The following is an 18,394-nucleotide window of genomic DNA, read 5'->3' as shown; positions in this document are numbered from 1 at the left end:
CATGACGTGAATCTTTGGTTAAGGAAACTGTGCGAGGAGGCTACTTCTCGTCTTGCTGGACTCACCCTGAGTAGGTGCTGGTCACCACCTTGAGGCTGCCGGCGTTGCGGAGCAGCTTGTCCAGGGTGCTGACGATGCGGGAGAACTTGGGCCTCAGGTTTCTCTCCTTCATCCAGCACTCGAGCATCAGCTGGTGCAGCACCATGGGACAGTCCATGGGCGGGGGCAGCCGGTAGTCCTGCTCCACTGCTGTCATCACCTGAGGGAGACAGGAAGTCATTCTCAGTGTTTGGCAAGCTACCAGTGACTCTATATTAAATAAAGCTCCACTACACTGAAGATACCACTCAGAGAAATGGGGCAAGCTAAGCTACAGCCACGTGGTTTTTAACCTGAAACAAATTAATTCCAAGTCAGTGCTATTTCTACCGCTGAAGGGCTAAAAACTAGATTCCCCGCTGGTGGAACAAACTTCCAAACTCCATCCAATCTGCTGAGTCCTTATCAATCTTTAAGAAGAGACTGAAGAACCAGCTCTTTACTGAACACCTTCACACTCAATCTACACAGATGAGAACCATAAAAAATAACATAAAATAAACTGCTTGCACTACCTACAAGCACTTGCGTGAGGCTTCATAATCAACATGCTAACACACTCACAATTATACTGAAACGATGTTTATATTAACGTGTTCATCATCTTAATTTAGCCCTTTACATGTTCAAATTTGCTGATAAGCACTTAACACAAAGTACGGGTGATGGGACTGTCATAAGTTTTGCAGGTATTTGGTAAAAACCTTTTTTTATTTGAGACTGTATGAACAACTGTGCTTTGAGCTAAATGCTAACATCAGCAAGCTAACATGCTCACAATGCTCACTGATGATTACTGTGTTTATCATCTTAATTTGATTAGCATGTTAGCATGCAAATATTGGCTTATTAGCAGTGAACACAAAGTACAGCTGAGACTAATTTTCGCAGGTATGTGGTTGTCAGTGGTCGAAAAAGTATTAAGGTCCCTGACTTTAGTAAAAGTACTAATACCACACTGTAAAATTACTCCACTACAAGAAAAAGTCCTGCATTCAAACCTTATTTAAGTAAAAGTATAACAAAAGTATCAGCATCAAAATGTACTTAAAGTATCAAAAGTAAAAGTACTCGTTATGCAGAATGACTCCACTCAGATTGCTTTATATATTATAAATATATGATTTGATTATTTGTATTGGTGCATTTATGTGAGCAGTGTTTTATTTTTGTAATGATATGGCTCATTTTAGCTACTCAATATAATGTTATAAGGTTTAATTAAAAAGAAAAAAGTCTAATCGCTTAAAATGTATCATGTTTTTTATGTTAAATCTTGACCTGAAAAGTAACTAAAGCTGTCAGCTAAAGTAGTGGAGTAAAAAATACAATATTTGCCTCTAAAATGTAGTGAAGTAGAAACATAAAGTTACTCAAGTAAAGTAGACATACCTAAGAATTGCACTTAATTACAGTACTTGAGTAAATGTACTTAGTTACATTCCACCACTGCTGGTTGTACATCAAAGTATTGGACAAATTTTAATTTTGACCTAATGATAGTGTTAGAGAAAAAAGTTCAAGTTATTGCTATACATCCCCTGAGGACAGTGAATATCTATAGCTGTTTCCATGGCAATCCATCCAATAGTTGTCGAGATATTTTACTCAAAAGCACAAATCATCCAAACACTCATTATGGCACTAGAAGACAAGTCAGAGGATCACCAAAGTCTGAATGTCAGTATTATACAGTCTTGGAAAATTATTAGACCATTATTTTCTTCAATTTCTTGTTAATTTTAATGCCTGGTAGAAGTAAAGGTACATTTGTTTGGACAAATAAAATGATAACAACAAAAATAGCTCATAAGAGTTTAATTGAAGAGCTGATATCTAGATATTTTCCATGGTTTTCTTCATAATAACCAAAATCATTATAAAGAAAACCATGGAAAATGGCTAGATATCAGCTCTAAAAATTTAACTCATATGAGTATTTTTGTTGTTGTTATCATTATATTTGTCCAAACAAATGTACCTTTAGTTGTACCAGGCATTAAAACAACAACAAGAAAACAAGGGTGGTCTAATAATGTTTTCCATGACTGTATTTAGGCACAATCAAGCCAATAATTGTGAAAATATTTCACTTTCAACCAAAGTGGTCGACTGACATCGTCGTCTGTAGAGCTGTAGAATCATTAAAAATGTCAACAGTTACGAATTTACACAAAATATCACATTTACTGTGAAAAACACCAACCCAGATTATCTTGCATACAAGGATTTAAGCAAGTTTCATGTGGTGCTTTTCCAAAGTGTTAACATTTGGCTCTGACTCATTTGTATTATGCTCACTCTGCTTGGCCTTTGTTAGTGTGGCGGAAGAATAATCCCCAGTTACTGTATTATGTCCTACATTAGACAGTTTCTCGCTCATGCTGTCACACGTTCCAATCTTCTTTTCAGCATCTTTATAAAACTCTAAAAACAATATTCTCAAGTACTCTGAAAGTTGTCACTTCCAAACTGGCATGATTGATAGGAGAGACAATAAGTGGAGGATGAAAACGGTCGCTCATTGATTTGATTTCGCCTAGCAACGGCATTTTCCTCCATAAGCTCTGTATGTGTTTCAAGTCCCCACAACAATAAAAAAACGCCATTTGGGAACAATAAAACATTTCTGCTGCACCCCTCTTCTCCTGCTGCTTGTCCTTTGATTTTTATGTCGTGCTTCTAGCCAGCGAATACCTCTGTTTATATCTCGCATTTGTTGACTCTGTTGCTTATTGAGCGATGACTGTGGCACAAAGGCTATTGGGAACAATAGAGGGCTTCTACTTTGATGCTTTCATTACTGCATGTGGGTTTTGTTATGAAAGTTATACATACATTACTGGCATTTTTCATTCTGGCTCCTTTTTTTTTTTTTCTTTATTGCTATCAGCGTTACAACTCTCTTTTTGAAGCACAAAACAGAGCAGATATTCCTCAGAGAATAAAGTGGAGGTGTACACATTGCTACAGTACTTTGTTCAGGGAGAAGGAACCAAGAGATTTCTTTTGCTTTCCTGCGAGCTCACTGCTGTTGTTACGATGTCTGTGCAGTGTAGATAGCCTACAGGTAACAACGCCCGTAAAAAAAGAAAAACCCTTTTCCTGAGTTCTCCTTTGTGTGTGTGTGTGTGAGGGAGGCTTTGCAGTATGGATTTGTAGAGGGTGGGCAGGCTAGGGCTGTAAATAAGGTGGTAAAAAACTAGAACACAGACACACAGCTGCACCAGCATCTGCAATGAGGAGATAAAGACAGCAGAACAGGCCCAGGTCCAACATGTCACGCTGGAAATCAAAAGCCAAAACAGCTCAGAGAAACTCTCAGCCGGCCCTAAACTTAGACATAAACTCCCTGAATGTGCATTTTTAGTCTACAGATACATGTTTGTAACATGAGACTGTATGCAAAGAGGGATTACATGTTACAACTACCTCCTGTTGTACAAAAATGATGCCAAAATGTGCTGGACATGGGCGCTGCTACCTTGTTATAGTGATGTGATTTGGAGTTTGAGCTGAATAGATCGGCGAATGGAGCCGCTGTATTGTGGCCCCGCCCCTAACACCCACCCGGCCAATCATGAATCAATCACAGCTGTCAATCACAATGTTACACCTCATTCTTTTTGCATTTGCATCGTCAGTATAAAATGTCAACGCCAGTCTCTGTGGCCTCGCCCATAGGATTCTGAGCTGTGGATTTTAACATGGGGTTCCATGGGGATTAACTTGTTTTGGAACGAGCCTCAAGTGGCCGCTTGAGGAACTGCAGCTTTTGGCACTTCCACATTGGCTTCATTTTTTTGCCCCCGCCTAACTCAAACCCTGCAGTCAACTACAGATGTCAATCATGACAATACACCCCCTATTATAGCATCTAATAACATTTCAAACCAAAATTATCAGAAAAATAAACACTTGAACAAACATCAGCATGATGAAGACTAGGGATGGGCGTTGACCTGCCAACTCGAGCAGCTAACGTTAACAATCAATTAATTGCTTTGTTTTTATCCATACTCCAGTATGGATAAAAACATGCATACATGGGCAAAATGAAAGATATATATCCAGTTCTATGCAAAAGCCTGTTTTGATAACGGACGCTTTTATTTTGAAAGGACGAAAAGAGACTTGATCCTGTCGATCGTAAAACTAACCCACGTAAGATTAAACTGTAAGGATAACGTCAAGGAGTTCAATATTTTATGTTTTAGCCCCCAAAGAGGCATGAGGTTAGTTTTCACAGTAATCTTGCAAATTAAAGTGTGTTTTGTGTTTAAATAAGTTTTGGTTAAAATTAAAGCTAGTAATTCATGGTTCAAGGTTTGATACAGTAAGCTAGTTGTGCTCAAATTAATATTCTTGTATTTCTGTGTGTATTATAATTGTTATTGCAACTTTCAGTTTGCAAACTGTAGCTTTATCCAACTTAATTTTCAGCTCATTGTCTTATTGACGTACGGCCGCAGAAATGAACGCTCGGCCGTGTTTCAGTTCAGTGATACTGATACAGAGTCAGAGATAAAATTAAAAAAAAAACACAGATCAATTGAAAATTCCACGTGATCGACCAAATTCTTAACGACCATTAATAGATCATTGATTAATTATTCCCATCCCTACACTACATCCCCTTTTATAACATGAAATAACTATTCAAACCAAAATTATCAGAAAATTAAACACTTGAACAGACATCTAGCGTGATGAGGACCACCTAAAATGATAGAGAATAAATTTAGCATGCACTTACACTGTTTTAGTTTGGCCCTAAAATGTGGAGGAGGGCTGCACCAAGGGCCGATCAAAATATTTTGGCATCACTTTTGGAGAGCTGTCATGGCGTCCATCCTCATATACAGTCTATGGTTTGTAACATTGGTTTGTGTCTTTCATATTAACTCACATCCTGGTTGCTCATGTCCCAGTAAGGCCGCTCTCCATAGGACACCACCTCCCACATGACAATGCCGTAACTCCAAACATCACTGGCGGAGGTGAACTTCCTGAAGGCGATGGCCTCTGGCGCCGTCCACCGGATGGGAATCTTCCCTCCCTGAACACACACACACACAGACACACACACAGAGGGGGGATGGTATCAACTCCCGGGGAACACTTGAGTCTTATAACACACATGCAGAAGCTAATGCGCATTCATTCACAGACGGTCTCTCACGCTAACGCAAATATTGGCACACATGAACAGTCACACATGCATCCATATGCACACATGTGAAACGAGTGAAGGGGATCAAATTAACGAGCTCAATTAAACATGCACAGAGTGTACAAACACAGAGTTAGCACACATTACACTCACCAGAGAGCTCGTGTAAGTGGGGTCAGCAGAAGTGTCGTCCAGGAAGCGCGAAAGGCCAAAGTCGGAGACCTTGCAGACCAAGTTGCTGTTGACCAGGATATTCCGGGCGGCGAGGTCTCGGTGAACGTAGTTCATGTCTGACAGGTACTTCATCCCTGCAGCGATGCCACGCAGCATCCCGACCAGCTGTGTCATCGTGAAGCGCCCGTCGTTCAGCTACAAAACCACAGCCGGAGACAGAGTGAAGGGGGAAGGAACAAGGAGGGAAAGCCAAGGAGGGAAAAATGAGAAACAAGGATGTGTTGAAATGTGGAGAAGCAAACGATGAAGAGAACGGGAGATAAGGAGCAGGAGAAAGCAGCAGAGAGAGCCAATCAGTCACTGAGGCCACATAAACATGACATCTGTCATAATGCTTCACGGCTGCTCCTGACAGTCACTGACAGCTGACCTTTTCACGCATGCTGTCCAATTAGCTGATTAATTAGACTCTTTACTGCTGTACTAAACCTATTACGGCTCTATATTGACTCCACACAGATACACAAAGGGAGCTGCAACAGTGAAACCTAAACCAGACAACTGCAGGTATTTTTTTTACATTCTGCAACTGACAAACTAGTTGCAGGTACAGGCAGTGCACGGCTGTTAACACAAAGCTTTGTTTGCATTTTTTCGCTTGTGAACATGAAAGCAAAATCGTCCCGTCAACTGAATCAGAATGGCATGTTGCTCAAAGCTTGTTTTCCTCATTTGAAAGTCCCTGATGTGCAGAATTTCGCCCTTTTATGTTAACATTTGAGAAGCATGAAACAAATCTGAGATTAGGGCTTTCAGGGTTTAATTTACAATTCTCCATGGGTATGAAGCGTGACACAGTGGGATAAACTCCAGATCGTAATAAATCATCGCGTAAACCTGTGAAGGCTCATGAAACCTGATGTGAGTGAAGTGAAACTAATCGATCGAATGTCAATACACAATTATCTGATGCAAAAAAAAATGGATAAATGGAGCTGAAACTACACTGGGAGGTTTTCTGTCATGACCTGAATACTTAAAGGAGACCTGTTATGCTCATTTTCAGGTTCATACTTACATTCTGGGTTTCTACTAGAACATGTTTACATGCTTTAATGCTGAAAAAATACACAGTTTTATGTGGTGCAGCTCTATTCACCCTCTGTCTGAGGTGCTCCATTGTATCATCTTCTAACGGAGAACAGCGGCATTTTTTACCATGACAAAATCACCAAAACACCGGTCGCCTCGAGTGTGACAGATATTTTTGAGTGACCAAATAAAAGGGTCAAAGTTTTAAGACGAAAACACACAAAGCACTTTTGTAGCGACCTGTCAATCACAAAGTGGCCACGCCCTTAAGAATACCTTGTTTGATTGTCCATTTTAGTCTAAATCATACACTGCACTCGTTTTTATATTTTTTATGTCTATTGTCTATGTACAAAATCACTTTCTGCTGCTACACTTCTATGCAAAATAAATATTCTATTTTTACAGTTTTATATTTTATATTTATATGTATACTTTATTTATCTGACATTCCAGAGAACAATCACTGTGAGCCAATGCAACAGAATTTCGCTGAATGTGCATATTTTCATGTATAACTGAATGACAATAAAGTCTAAGTCTATGCTGAATTGAAGAGAACTCGAAAATTACGATTGAGACCATAAATCGTTAGGAAAATGTTTACTGAGGTAAAAAAATGAAGTGAGAAGTAGGGTCATTTTCTCATAGACTTCTATATGATCTGTGATCTGCTGGCCATTACACAGAATAAAGGTTTAAGGCACTTCAGCGACCCAGAGGTTGCCACTTGGTTGAGAATAGAAAAAACTTTTGGAAATGGAGGGTTAAGAACGGTCCGAAACTTTTTTTTGTGTTGTTTTTTGCTCACAAAATTGACAGTTTAACATTATACAGTCATGGGAAATTTAAGAGCTGATATCTAGCCATTTTCTATGGTTTTCTTGATAATGATTTTAGTTATTATCAAGAAAACCATGGAAAATGTCTAGATATCAGCTCTTAAATTAAACTCTTATGAACTATTGTTGTTATCATTATATTTGTCCAAACAAATGCACCTTTAGTTGTACCAGGCATTAAAATGAACAAGAAATTTAAGAAAAAGGGTGGTCTAATATTTTTTTCCATGACTGTATATGACAGAAAATAAGGAAAAGCATAATAGGTTCCCTTTAAAATGAGAAAAAACATTTTTTTCCCTCTCAATATAATCAATCCCTTCTTTGACTCGGCAATGAGAAAGCACAGAACACAAGATGTGACATGACAAAACCATAAACATTCTGCTTTGTACTCGGCACACTCCAACTAAGTCTGACAGCAAAACAAGGCGGAATGGATGAATGTGTAAACAGCCATGATTCATAGCAGGCTCCAGAGCCACGGTGGTGTGCATATATGTGTGTGTTTGTGTGTGTGTGTGTGTGTGTGTTATTTCTGTATATCTGTGAGGCTTCTACATGTGCATATGTCGTGTGTGTTTAAGTGTGGCCATGTCTCCGAGGAGCTGCAGTACCAAGTCTCATGTGCGTGACACACATGGACAGTTTGTGCATGTTTGTGTGTGTGTGTGTGTGTGTGTGTGTGTGTGTGTGAGTTAACTCTATAGTCTCCTTGTTGGAGCAGAACTCAGAGTTCCTCTGAGTCACAGGCAGTGTGACACTGGCGGGAGCGGGGGTGAGGACAGCACAGGCCGTGGAGTTTTTCCTGTTATTTGTGGGACAGCTGACTGAGAGGAGTGGGTGAGAAGGAGGGAAGAAGATCAGGCTGGACGCTCAGATGTAACTAATGATTGTTTTATCAATTAATCATCTTGAAATAATAGAATAATTGTCTGGTCTATTAAATAGAACAGCGTCCCTTAGATCGTCGAAGAGCCCGGGGGGATGTTTCAAACAAACAAATAATTGGCAATTATCCGATAATTGATTTATCCTTTAAGTCGCTATTCAAGAATAAAAAGCCCAACGTTTGCTTCAAGTTATCAAATGAGAGGATTTACTGCTTTTCTTTCTTAGGTTTATTAGAAAACCGATGGTTGGACAAAACATAAAATTAGCTTTACTTTTTCCCCAACCCATAATCACAATCACTGATAAGTCATTATTTAAAAAAACAACAACAGAAGAATCAATAATGAAAATAATGGTTGCAGCTATTTCACTTTGTATGAGTGACAATACAAAACGGCAAATTAATGTTTTCCTAAGTTTGGTAGCAGCAAAAGCAATCATGCTCGATAAAATACTTAAAGCAACCACAAGGACTTTTAACTGCTTTTGAAACAGCCTCAATTGAATACTGATGCCTCTATATGACCTACACAAGCAAGCAAGGCCATCAGAGAGATTATTGGCTATTTTTAAGTAGTTGTTCTTACTGCCTGTCACTGGGTCTGATTCTCAGCACCTGTTAGCAGGATCAAGATCTTTACGACACAAAACGGAAACGCTCATGGAATCACTACAGATTTTGTCCACAGGGGCCGCTAAATTCAACAAAAAATGTTTGTAGTAGTTGCAAACAGTAGCAAACACTGCGATATTTAAGGCTGCAACAATTATCTTCATTATTTAAAAAAAATAAAAATATATATTAATTTTCCAGATAATCATTTATCTAAAACATTAGAAAGTAGTGAAATATGTACTGTACATCAAGATTTTCCAAAGCCCAACTTGTTTTGCCCAACCATCAGTCCAACGCCCAAAGATATTCAATGGGAAGTTGTATAAAATTGTGTGTGTGTGTGTGTGTGTGTAATCTATTTATCTATCTAATCTATCTAGACAAAAAGTGGTGAAGATTCCCAGTACAATTTCCCTGAGCCCAAAGGGATTTTTTTCCTAAAACGCTGAAAGAAGATAGAGAGGTAAAAGCACCAAATTCACATATTTTCTTGTATTGCAAATTATTGCTGTTTTACTTGATAAATTAATTTAACAACTTATTAAAAAATATTTGAGCTGAAATGTGTCTGTAGAATTAGGGTAATTAGGGAAGTTAATTAGGTAACTGTAATAAACTTTCATCAAATATTCAAAGATATATCATTACTTTGTCAATTTAGTTTTTTGTAAGCAAAGTTATAAATGATAGTTATTTAATATATTTACAGTTATTTATAAGTTGGGCAACTTATAAGCATTAAACTCTTCTATAGGCACTAGTATTGCAACATTTTAAACAATTCTATGCTAATTTCTTAATTTGTTTAGTTTTCTTGGCATTTTGTCTTTTTGGGTCCACACAGACAGGAAACAGGTCTGATATAAAAGCCAGTATTGAACACCAGACATGTGGTTATATGGCATCAAAACCAATAAAGTTAAGCAATATCAAAACAAGCTGGTCAGTGTCAAGGCTCATCAATATCATTGATTCATCATCAGTGCAAACAAGCAGCTGTATATCACTTAAAGGTAAAACTGCTTTTAAGATCAGCAGCGTGGCATCGATTGACCAGAAGCATTAAGTAGCCTCTCGCAGCCTCACTGCTACAGTAAGTAGACTTCTTCACAGCGCAGCCATGCAGAAAAACACATTTCCTTGAATGTAAATGACATGTAATAGCCCCCACGCATCTGGAAATGTGCTGTGTGACACCTCATTTCTCATCCTGCCTTTGTTCAGCATTTTGTGTAGGTGGCGGTGGCCTGAACCAAAAACTCTGATCGGTAATGTATTCTGTAGTCGTACAAAGACTCTCTAATACGCTGAAGCAAACCTATCCAAAGGTCTGCTGTGTGACAGTTTTCCACCAGGAGTTTGTGCATTGGAAAGCCTGTCAGCATCAGTCAGTCACGTCAAGCAGAGACACTATGCCTGTCTCCAGGCGTTATATTGCACATTTAATCTCTATCACTCAGCAAGTGAGCGCCTCGGGGTGTTTCACAGAGAGTAAAACATTCCGATAACCCAGAGGTGTCGTGAATGACTGTCTGCGTGTGTGTGTTCCTCTCAGCTTTGATACAAACAGAAAGTAATCTTCTCTGTCAGAGGTGTTGCGGCACGCACCTCCCGCCAAGCTTACCCTGAGGAAGGAATCGAGCGCTCCGTTCTCCATGAATTCTGTGATGATGAGGACGGGGCAGCTCCGCGTCAGGACGCCCTCCAGCCGGATCACGTTGGGGTGGTCGAACTGACCCATGATGGAGGCCTCGGCCAGGAAGTCCCGCCTCTGACGCTCGGTGTAGCCGGCTTTCAGGGTCTTAATTGCCACGACCATCTCCCTGCGACCAGGCTGCTTGAGACGCCCGCGGCACACCTCGCCGAATTCACCTGGATTGAGAGAAGAAGGTGGGGGTGGGTGGGGAGGAAGGGGGTGAGGGTGATGGGGGAGAGTGAGTAAAGGAAAGGAAGGAAAAGAGGAATTTGGGGAGAGTGCAGGGAGAGGGAATATTACTGGTCGGACTCGGGAGTGAAGGAGCTGATTTGTAAGAGTTGAGGGTCGGCTTCAACTGCGGGAGAGGATTAGAAAAGAGAAGAGGAGAGGACAGGAGGTCAAGGGTCAAAGATGTTGGGGAGAGAGGGGGTGACCCGTATCGATTGAGTGTGAAACCTGGGAGCGGTGGAGGGAGACAGAGGACGGGCGAGGAACTTGGGGGTTTTGCATCTGGTGCCTGAGTTCGAGTGTTTACAAGGGAGAGAGAGAAAGAAAGAAAGAAAGAAGGGAGGAAGGTTGAACGAGCAGGAGCAGACTGTCATTTGAGGTGAAGTTAGGACACAACATGCCGCTGGAGAGAGAGAGAACAAAAACAGACTGGAGGGGGAAGAGCTACAAAGAAGATTTTTACTTCAATCCTTCCCACCAGCAGCTCTCATGCACACTCTGTGAATCTTTTTCTCCCAGAGAGGACTCTCTTACAGAACAGACCTCGGGGCTTGATGGCACACTCCTGCTCAAATAAATGATTAATAAACCTGAATCCTTCTCCGTCCCTCTTGGAAAAAAACAAAAAAAAAACAGCGGCGTTTCTTACCTGCACCGATGACTTCTTCTATTTTCACACAGGAGATGTCTATCTCTTTGGCAAACTCATGGATGGCGTCGTTGGGGTCCTCGTAGGTGAACGGGTCGATGTACACTTTAACCCCAGGAGAAACTGAGAGGGGAGAGTCACGGAGAAGTTAGCATCTAGTCACACCTGCTTGAGTAAAATGGCTGAAATTAATGATTAATAATAGAACATATCATTATACTGATATACACAACATGGCAAATGCATTGCTCAGTTTGATTATTGTCATTAAATTAATAGTTTTGGGAAAATTTGCTTTCACGCTTACGATAAATATGAAGCTACAGCTAGGTGACGGTTAGCTAAGGTTAGCATAAAGACTGGTATCAAGAACAGCTAGTCCTGCTTATTCACATTTTATCTAATTTGTTTATATTCTGCACAAAATCCTGGAGTCCTCCTTGTCGGCTAGAAACCCCACAGTGTTAACAATCATTAGGTAGTTAGCCACGTGTTAGCATCCTCCTTTTTAAGACATGTAAAAGCTTCAGAAAAGGTGAAAATCCTTAAGACTTGTGTTAACCACAGACCATATTTCAGGCATTAGAATAAAAACTCATTGACTTTGAGATAAAGGGAACCAAAATGCTAACTCATTTCTCCAGCTACTTCAATTATTTTAAGATGGCTAATGTTGCTAATGTTAGCTAACTTAAGACAGACACTGCTAACAGACTTTACAGAGTAAGTTTGCAAATTCTATGGCCCCAACAATCAGAGTGGGTCCATTCTGCATAACCAGTACTTTTAGTTTTGATACTTTAAGTACATGTTGATGCTGATACTATTGTACTTTTACTTCAGTTTTGAAGTAAAAGTTTTGAATGCAGGACTTTTACTTGTAGTGGAGTAATTTCACAGTGTGGTATTAGTACTTCTAATGAAGTAAGGGATCTGAATACTTTTTCCAGCTCTGCACTCGTGTCACATTAAACAAATGTAGAGCTGGGGGAAGATCTTTTTAAGGTTCCCATTATGTGCCATGTAGAACTGGGGAACATATAGGACCCTGGGAACATAGGGTTTGATGGTCTGAGTGGTTTGAGGTTTGTTTTATTCATTATTCAATTGTATTAGTTTATTTATCAGGGACATTGTTTATTGATAAATATTAAAAAATGACCATAAGCGAGCCTAAGTTTGACGTAAGGCTAATCTTATATGGGGTCCTGGTCCAAATATTTAAAAATACAATAGAAATAGACCACAAAAATACAGTAAAACAACATATCTCATAAAGTTCACATATAAAAATGAGTATCGTGACAAACATCAGGCAGACAACATGGTCAGCACTTCCTTCGAGCAAATAGGGAAATGGTTCCCTGACTCAATCAGGTGATTGGATAATTGATTGAATCAGTTGGTTAACTGTACTGGCATGACCAAAGGGGCACGGAGACCACAGTTCCCAGGCCGAACACATAAACTCACTGTATTGCTGCAGTTTCTCAGTGTACTCCAGCTCCGAGCCGCTGCGCTGCTTCCTGTAAACAAGCAGCGCATAAACAAAGTCACATTCACATAATCAGTCTTGACCATTTCAAGGTACAGCGAATGAAACTAATGTCTAACTTGACTATCAGATGATACCACAGACTGCCGAGGAGAAAAACTCACAGGGCGGCTCTGTTTTTTTTTCTCTTTCCAGAGCTTTCTTTTTGAAGCTAAAGAATAAGTACACACCCTTTGAAAGCATGTTAAATTTTAATGAGCCTCTTTGTTCAAAGGCCTAACGAACAAAATGAAACATGTAGTTCAGGCTGTCAGTAATAAAAATCAAACACTTACTTAAGGCAGACAACAGCAATAACCACCAAGGCAACAATGACCACCAGACCCGCGGAGGCCGAGCCGACGATGAGAGGCAGCTGGTCCTGGACCGACTTCTGAGGGTCACCTGGACCAAATAACACACACACAGACACACAAATGAGTAAATAAAAGCAGAAACACCACTTAAGGGATTAAAGGGTGGCCTGTACTGCAAGTGTAACAGCTACCAATTAAGGGCAGCCATAAAAACTACTAAGCTTGAGCCCTTATTAAGAAAACTGTAGCAGCAGATCATCAAGAACAGACTGTATGGCAGGAGAGAGGTTGTCCGTACTGTGCAGGCTGGTGCTGAAGTCCATGGGGTTGCTGTAGCGACCGTATCCGGCAACAGTGCGAGCTCTGACCTGCACCACGTAGGGCGTGGCGGCCCTCAGCCCCTCCACCTTGGCTGAGCTGTACTGGGACGTTACGGTGTGGGACATCGCCTGGCCCTGAAGTAACGTAAAAGGAACCGTTAAAGCAGCAGAATCAAGTGTTTCCTGATGGTTTTCAGATGGTTTGTAGGCGAGGAGTCAGTTTTTTCAGTTAGCACAAAGAAGCTAGTTTTTAAAGATGATAAAACACAACATTTGACTTATTTTTACTCTTACTTAAAGTTAAATTCATTACCAAACACACCATTGCTGATTTCAGTAGACTTAGAGACTTTCTTGCTACAGCTTTCCTTTGTCTGGTATATATAGTAACTGCATCCCACATCGGACACTGTTCAGCGCTTATATTCCTGATACTTTCCGGTGTTTCACGCTAATTTTGAATAAGATCCCCACCACCAGTGTAGGTATAATTGATTTATACATATTTAACAATCTACGTATGAAATTTAGTTTATGTACATGAAGATTTACATTTCTTATTACGATACGAAAGTAACTCTGATGGGAGAAAGCAGTAAGAATGCTCGGGCGACGCTCTCTCTACTGTTAAAGTACATCTGTATTTTTACTGTACTGTATTTTATTGTGAAGGACAGAAGTACGGTCCGGGTGTGTTGATAACGATGGTTGATAACAGTGATATTTATTTGGCTTGCCCAGAAACATCCAATTTCCCCGGAAAAATCAGCAGCCCCCATTGTTTTACAGCGAAGAGATACAAGTGTCCAATATGGGATACAGTTAGCACACGGCTAATTCACTGGCGTTAGCGTCCTTTTGCCGACTCTGGTAAACCCGAGGCTAACGTACACGATTAAAACGATATAGAGCCTGAAAGATAAGAAGTTAGACTCTAATTTTACACCACTTAATTAATTACGGACAGACAGACAGAGAGACAGATAGATTACTAACAGCATTCACTGGATAAAAAAAAAAATAGACACCTTATCTCATAATTACGAGATCTTTTCTCGTAATTACGAGATCAAACCGAGAGTCCCCCTTACGGGGGACAGCGTGAGATGCATGCACAATACAGACGAACAGTGTCTGCTAGGAAGCACCAATCCTAACAGGTAGCATATCAAAATGACGGGGAGAAACTCAGCTAAAAGTCGTTACCAAGCATTGCCACCCAAACGAAACATAGTTCAATCCCGACGAAATTATATGGGCATGTAACAAAAACACGAAAACGGGGCATGTTAACTTTAGTGCTTCTGCTACTTTCACCACTTCAACCAAACCACACAAAGAAAGAGAGCGACATCCAGCACGTCAGACTGGGCTTTCCGCCTTAACAGTCCTAATGACTTGAGATGCCTGCGCAGTGTTGACATACCATCCTCATTTTTAAGAAACATCAGTATTTCCCAGTGTCTCAAACCGAGAAGGTAGTAGCAGATTAACTGCGATAGCGCCATCATTGCCACTGAGAGAGGATTTACAGACGTTTCCTTTTTCTTTATCTTACGAGGATCTCGTAATTACGAGAAAAGATCTCGTAATTACGAGATCAGGATCTCGTAATTACGAGAAAAGGTATCTATTTTTTTTTTTATCCAGTGCACTTTCCTTATTGTGCTACTGTTACGCTTCTTTTTAGCATCTACCCTAATCCTGTAACTTCCACTTTCAGCAAGTAAAAAACATCTATTCAGTGACTTTAGCACTAAAAGGAAGCATGACTTTACAATAGCTGCGACCAGGTTCAAACATTCACGCATTTACACACAATACCCTCACAAACACTGGATCTCCATGGCAAATTTCAGCCTTCTAGGGTAAAAAATGTGGCTGCCAAAGTGTGGGGAACAACCAACCAGCCCACCAACTGACCGACAGAGCGAGCTACAGAGCTGTTGGTTGCAGTTAAAAATGCAGACCCAGCAAATCCCCTGTGAAGTCATTCAACAAAGCACCAAACAGGCTAATCGAATACATGTTAATGCATCATACTGGCCTTCAAAGCCTTCAAACAAATGGACAAATTACTAAAACTTACCTCACTGGAACCAACACAGACCCTTTAATTCTTTTAATGCAGTGCTGTTTACGTCCAGACACAGTGTAAGCGTTGAAGGTTTCTACCATCATCGGTTATAAAATGGCCATATTATATCTGCAGGGCTTTACTGGAGAATTTAATCAACCCAATGTTGCAGCATTTTATCACCATTTGCTGAGTCTGACCAGCCCATACTCTCCACAACAATAGACATTTTTAGACTCTGCCAATCCCCCCACACACATCACATTTCAATATTACATTTTCAGCATCCGTAGAAATGCTTCTCTCTGCTCAGGGCTGGAAAAGCAGATTTTTTTTTAGAGCCAATAAGTCGAGAACTGTGACCTACATTGAGGCACCGGCTAAAAAGTCAGAGCTTACCCTCTCATGGTATTTAATCTCGTAGTCGAGGATGACCCCGTTGGGTTTATCAGGGGGCAGCCACGACAGGCTGAGGGTGTCCGAGGTGGAGCGCATCAGGTGGACGGTGGGCACTGCCGAAGGTGCTGCGTAGACATCAGAGAGGAGACATTAAACTTCCAGGTACTCGACAGTGACTTCACTTGTGAGTTGGGGGATCGTCCAAGATTTTTTCAAACCATCACTGTAAGATAATTATTATTCGAAATACTTCAACCCGAACGGTTTAAGAAAAACGGTACATGTGTCACCTTCACTGTTCTGCAGTTTATTGATTTGTGAGGCCTGAAAGTGACTCAATTGACAGTCATTGTCCTGGGTCCATAAACTGCAGTAAGGTGGATTAAGTGCAGGTTAACTGGGAGAGTAATTACAGTCTGTGAAAGGTGCTGAGCAGTTTGGTTGATGATGACGCTGCAAATATTAAGTGGAGGTGTTGAAAGGTGACATTGTCAGTGATGTAGCGTTAGACACCTGGTTGACAGAGTGCTGAATGCTGACAGTGGAGAAATAAAGTATACTTAACATTTTATCTACCTTTTCCTGATGCTTCCTCAGCAAAACAGAGCTCCAGCTGAGAGTTCTCCATCTGTTTCTCTCACTGAGCATGTTCAACAATGTTTGTTGTTGGCGTTAATGCTGCTCTGGATACTAAGAGCTCATTAAGACACTCATTGACATTGACAGAACTTAGGATCCACTAACCAGCCTCTTTTATCGTGATGTTAAGTGGTATTGATCGGGGGGAAGCTCTATGAATTAACTCAGTCCGTGGACACATCCAATGTCATTGACAGATGATCTTATACTAACCGGCCTGGTTGGTGGTGATGTTGACGGTGGAGTAGCTGGGCGAGATGGGGTTTTTCCCGGAAACCCCGTTGACGGCCTGCACCTCGAAGCTGTATCGGGTGTGAGCCTGCAGGTTCCTCACCACCACCTTCCTCTGCCTCAGCCCCAGCCTGCGAGGAGCGATGTCCACGTTGTCGTCGCAGCGCGTGCAGGGGCTCCGGTCCCGCAGGCATTTCTTACACACCACGTTATAGACGAGGTCGCTCCTCCCGCCCGTGTCCTCGGGCTCCTCCCACTCCAAGGACAGCGAGGTCTCGTTCACGCTGGATATAACGTTCCGAGGCGCCGATGGGATCGCTGTGTAAACACACACACACACACACAGACACACACACACACACACACACACGTAGGTGTTTAAGAAGGTGGGCAGGCAGAACGGAAAAACACACAGCTGAGGCTTTAGTCATGTTCCTTATGCAGTGCTTACATTATCCTGGTGAAATAAATGTTTTAATAAGGCAACAAAAGAAAGTATTTCTCATAAAAAAAACAGGAAAAGACTGTCATCCTTTTCTTTTGATAAAATCCTTCTGCACAAATGAATGGGTGAGATTGCTCTACATGCCCCCAACAAACCCCTCAGGACGGAGCAAAGGCCATGGAAACAACATAACAACAAGAAAAATCCTTCCTGGTGCAAATGAATAAATCAACATATTCAGAAACATGAGGATAAATACAACTTGTCATGCACAACCAGAAGCTCACTGTTCATCACTAAGTAATGTTGTGTTATAAAAAGCACAGTCCTGTACAGCTCTACACTCGATATCATCGGCCTATTACAGATTAGAGCCAGACAGATATATATATATAGATATATATATATATATATCTATATATATATATCGTGGACAGATATTATCGGCCGATATTGGCCCATTAAAGGACTATCAGTATCGGTGTATATGCTGTCCGTTATGTGCTGTAACTGCCAGCAGAAGCCGTTTTAAGAAACAATAAATAATTTAAGTTCATTTAATAACTTCATAATAATAAATAAGTTATACATTTAAAGAAATGTATTACAACATTTTTGTTGCTTGTTTAATGATGGTGTGGAGTTTCCATGAAGGTTTTTTTTGATCCCCTTGATGCGGCCAATAAAGTGTGTTATTGTCTTTGTTGTATAATGTCGTTAATATTGTTTTATTTAAATATGTTCACGTGATAGGCTCATGCTTGCCATTGTTGTGCATATTTTACTCACTTAAACTGCAATGATTTAATTTATGTATCGTGTACGTATAATTATTATTGTTATAAGAATGTATTTATTTGTGCTTTATGTGTTTTTATGTAGTTTTCATGGCTCAATAAACACCCGTAAACAGAATCCACGTTGAGCTCGTCTTTACATCTCGAGAGGAGTCATAAGTGCTGTTATGAA

At 40.5% G+C, this 18,394-nt stretch overlaps 1 protein-coding gene across 1 annotated transcript in view; it reads right to left on the bottom strand.

Moving 5' to 3' along the window:
• Window positions 1-18,394, bottom strand: part of ephb3a (eph receptor B3a) — a 42,680-nt gene that overhangs the window by 4,261 nt on the left and 20,025 nt on the right. Inside the window, exons 5-14 of the mRNA XM_059344297.1 lie at window positions 16,963-17,298; window positions 16,111-16,235; window positions 13,613-13,769; window positions 13,294-13,402; window positions 12,937-12,989; window positions 11,464-11,586; window positions 10,515-10,762; window positions 5,426-5,641; window positions 5,009-5,158; window positions 66-259 (exon numbers count right to left, since the gene is read on the bottom strand). Of these exons, the coding sequence (XP_059200280.1) occupies window positions 66-259; window positions 5,009-5,158; window positions 5,426-5,641; window positions 10,515-10,762; window positions 11,464-11,586; window positions 12,937-12,989; window positions 13,294-13,402; window positions 13,613-13,769; window positions 16,111-16,235; window positions 16,963-17,298 (1,711 nt within the window). The remainder of the gene's footprint in view (window positions 1-65; window positions 260-5,008; window positions 5,159-5,425; window positions 5,642-10,514; window positions 10,763-11,463; window positions 11,587-12,936; window positions 12,990-13,293; window positions 13,403-13,612; window positions 13,770-16,110; window positions 16,236-16,962; window positions 17,299-18,394) is intronic.

The sequence above is a fragment of the Centropristis striata genome, chromosome 11 (genome assembly GCF_030273125.1).
Source record: "Centropristis striata isolate RG_2023a ecotype Rhode Island chromosome 11, C.striata_1.0, whole genome shotgun sequence".
NCBI lineage: Eukaryota > Metazoa > Chordata > Actinopteri > Perciformes > Serranidae > Centropristis > Centropristis striata.
Note: the sequence above shows the minus strand (reverse complement) of the source record. Positions and strands in the feature narration are given on the sequence as shown.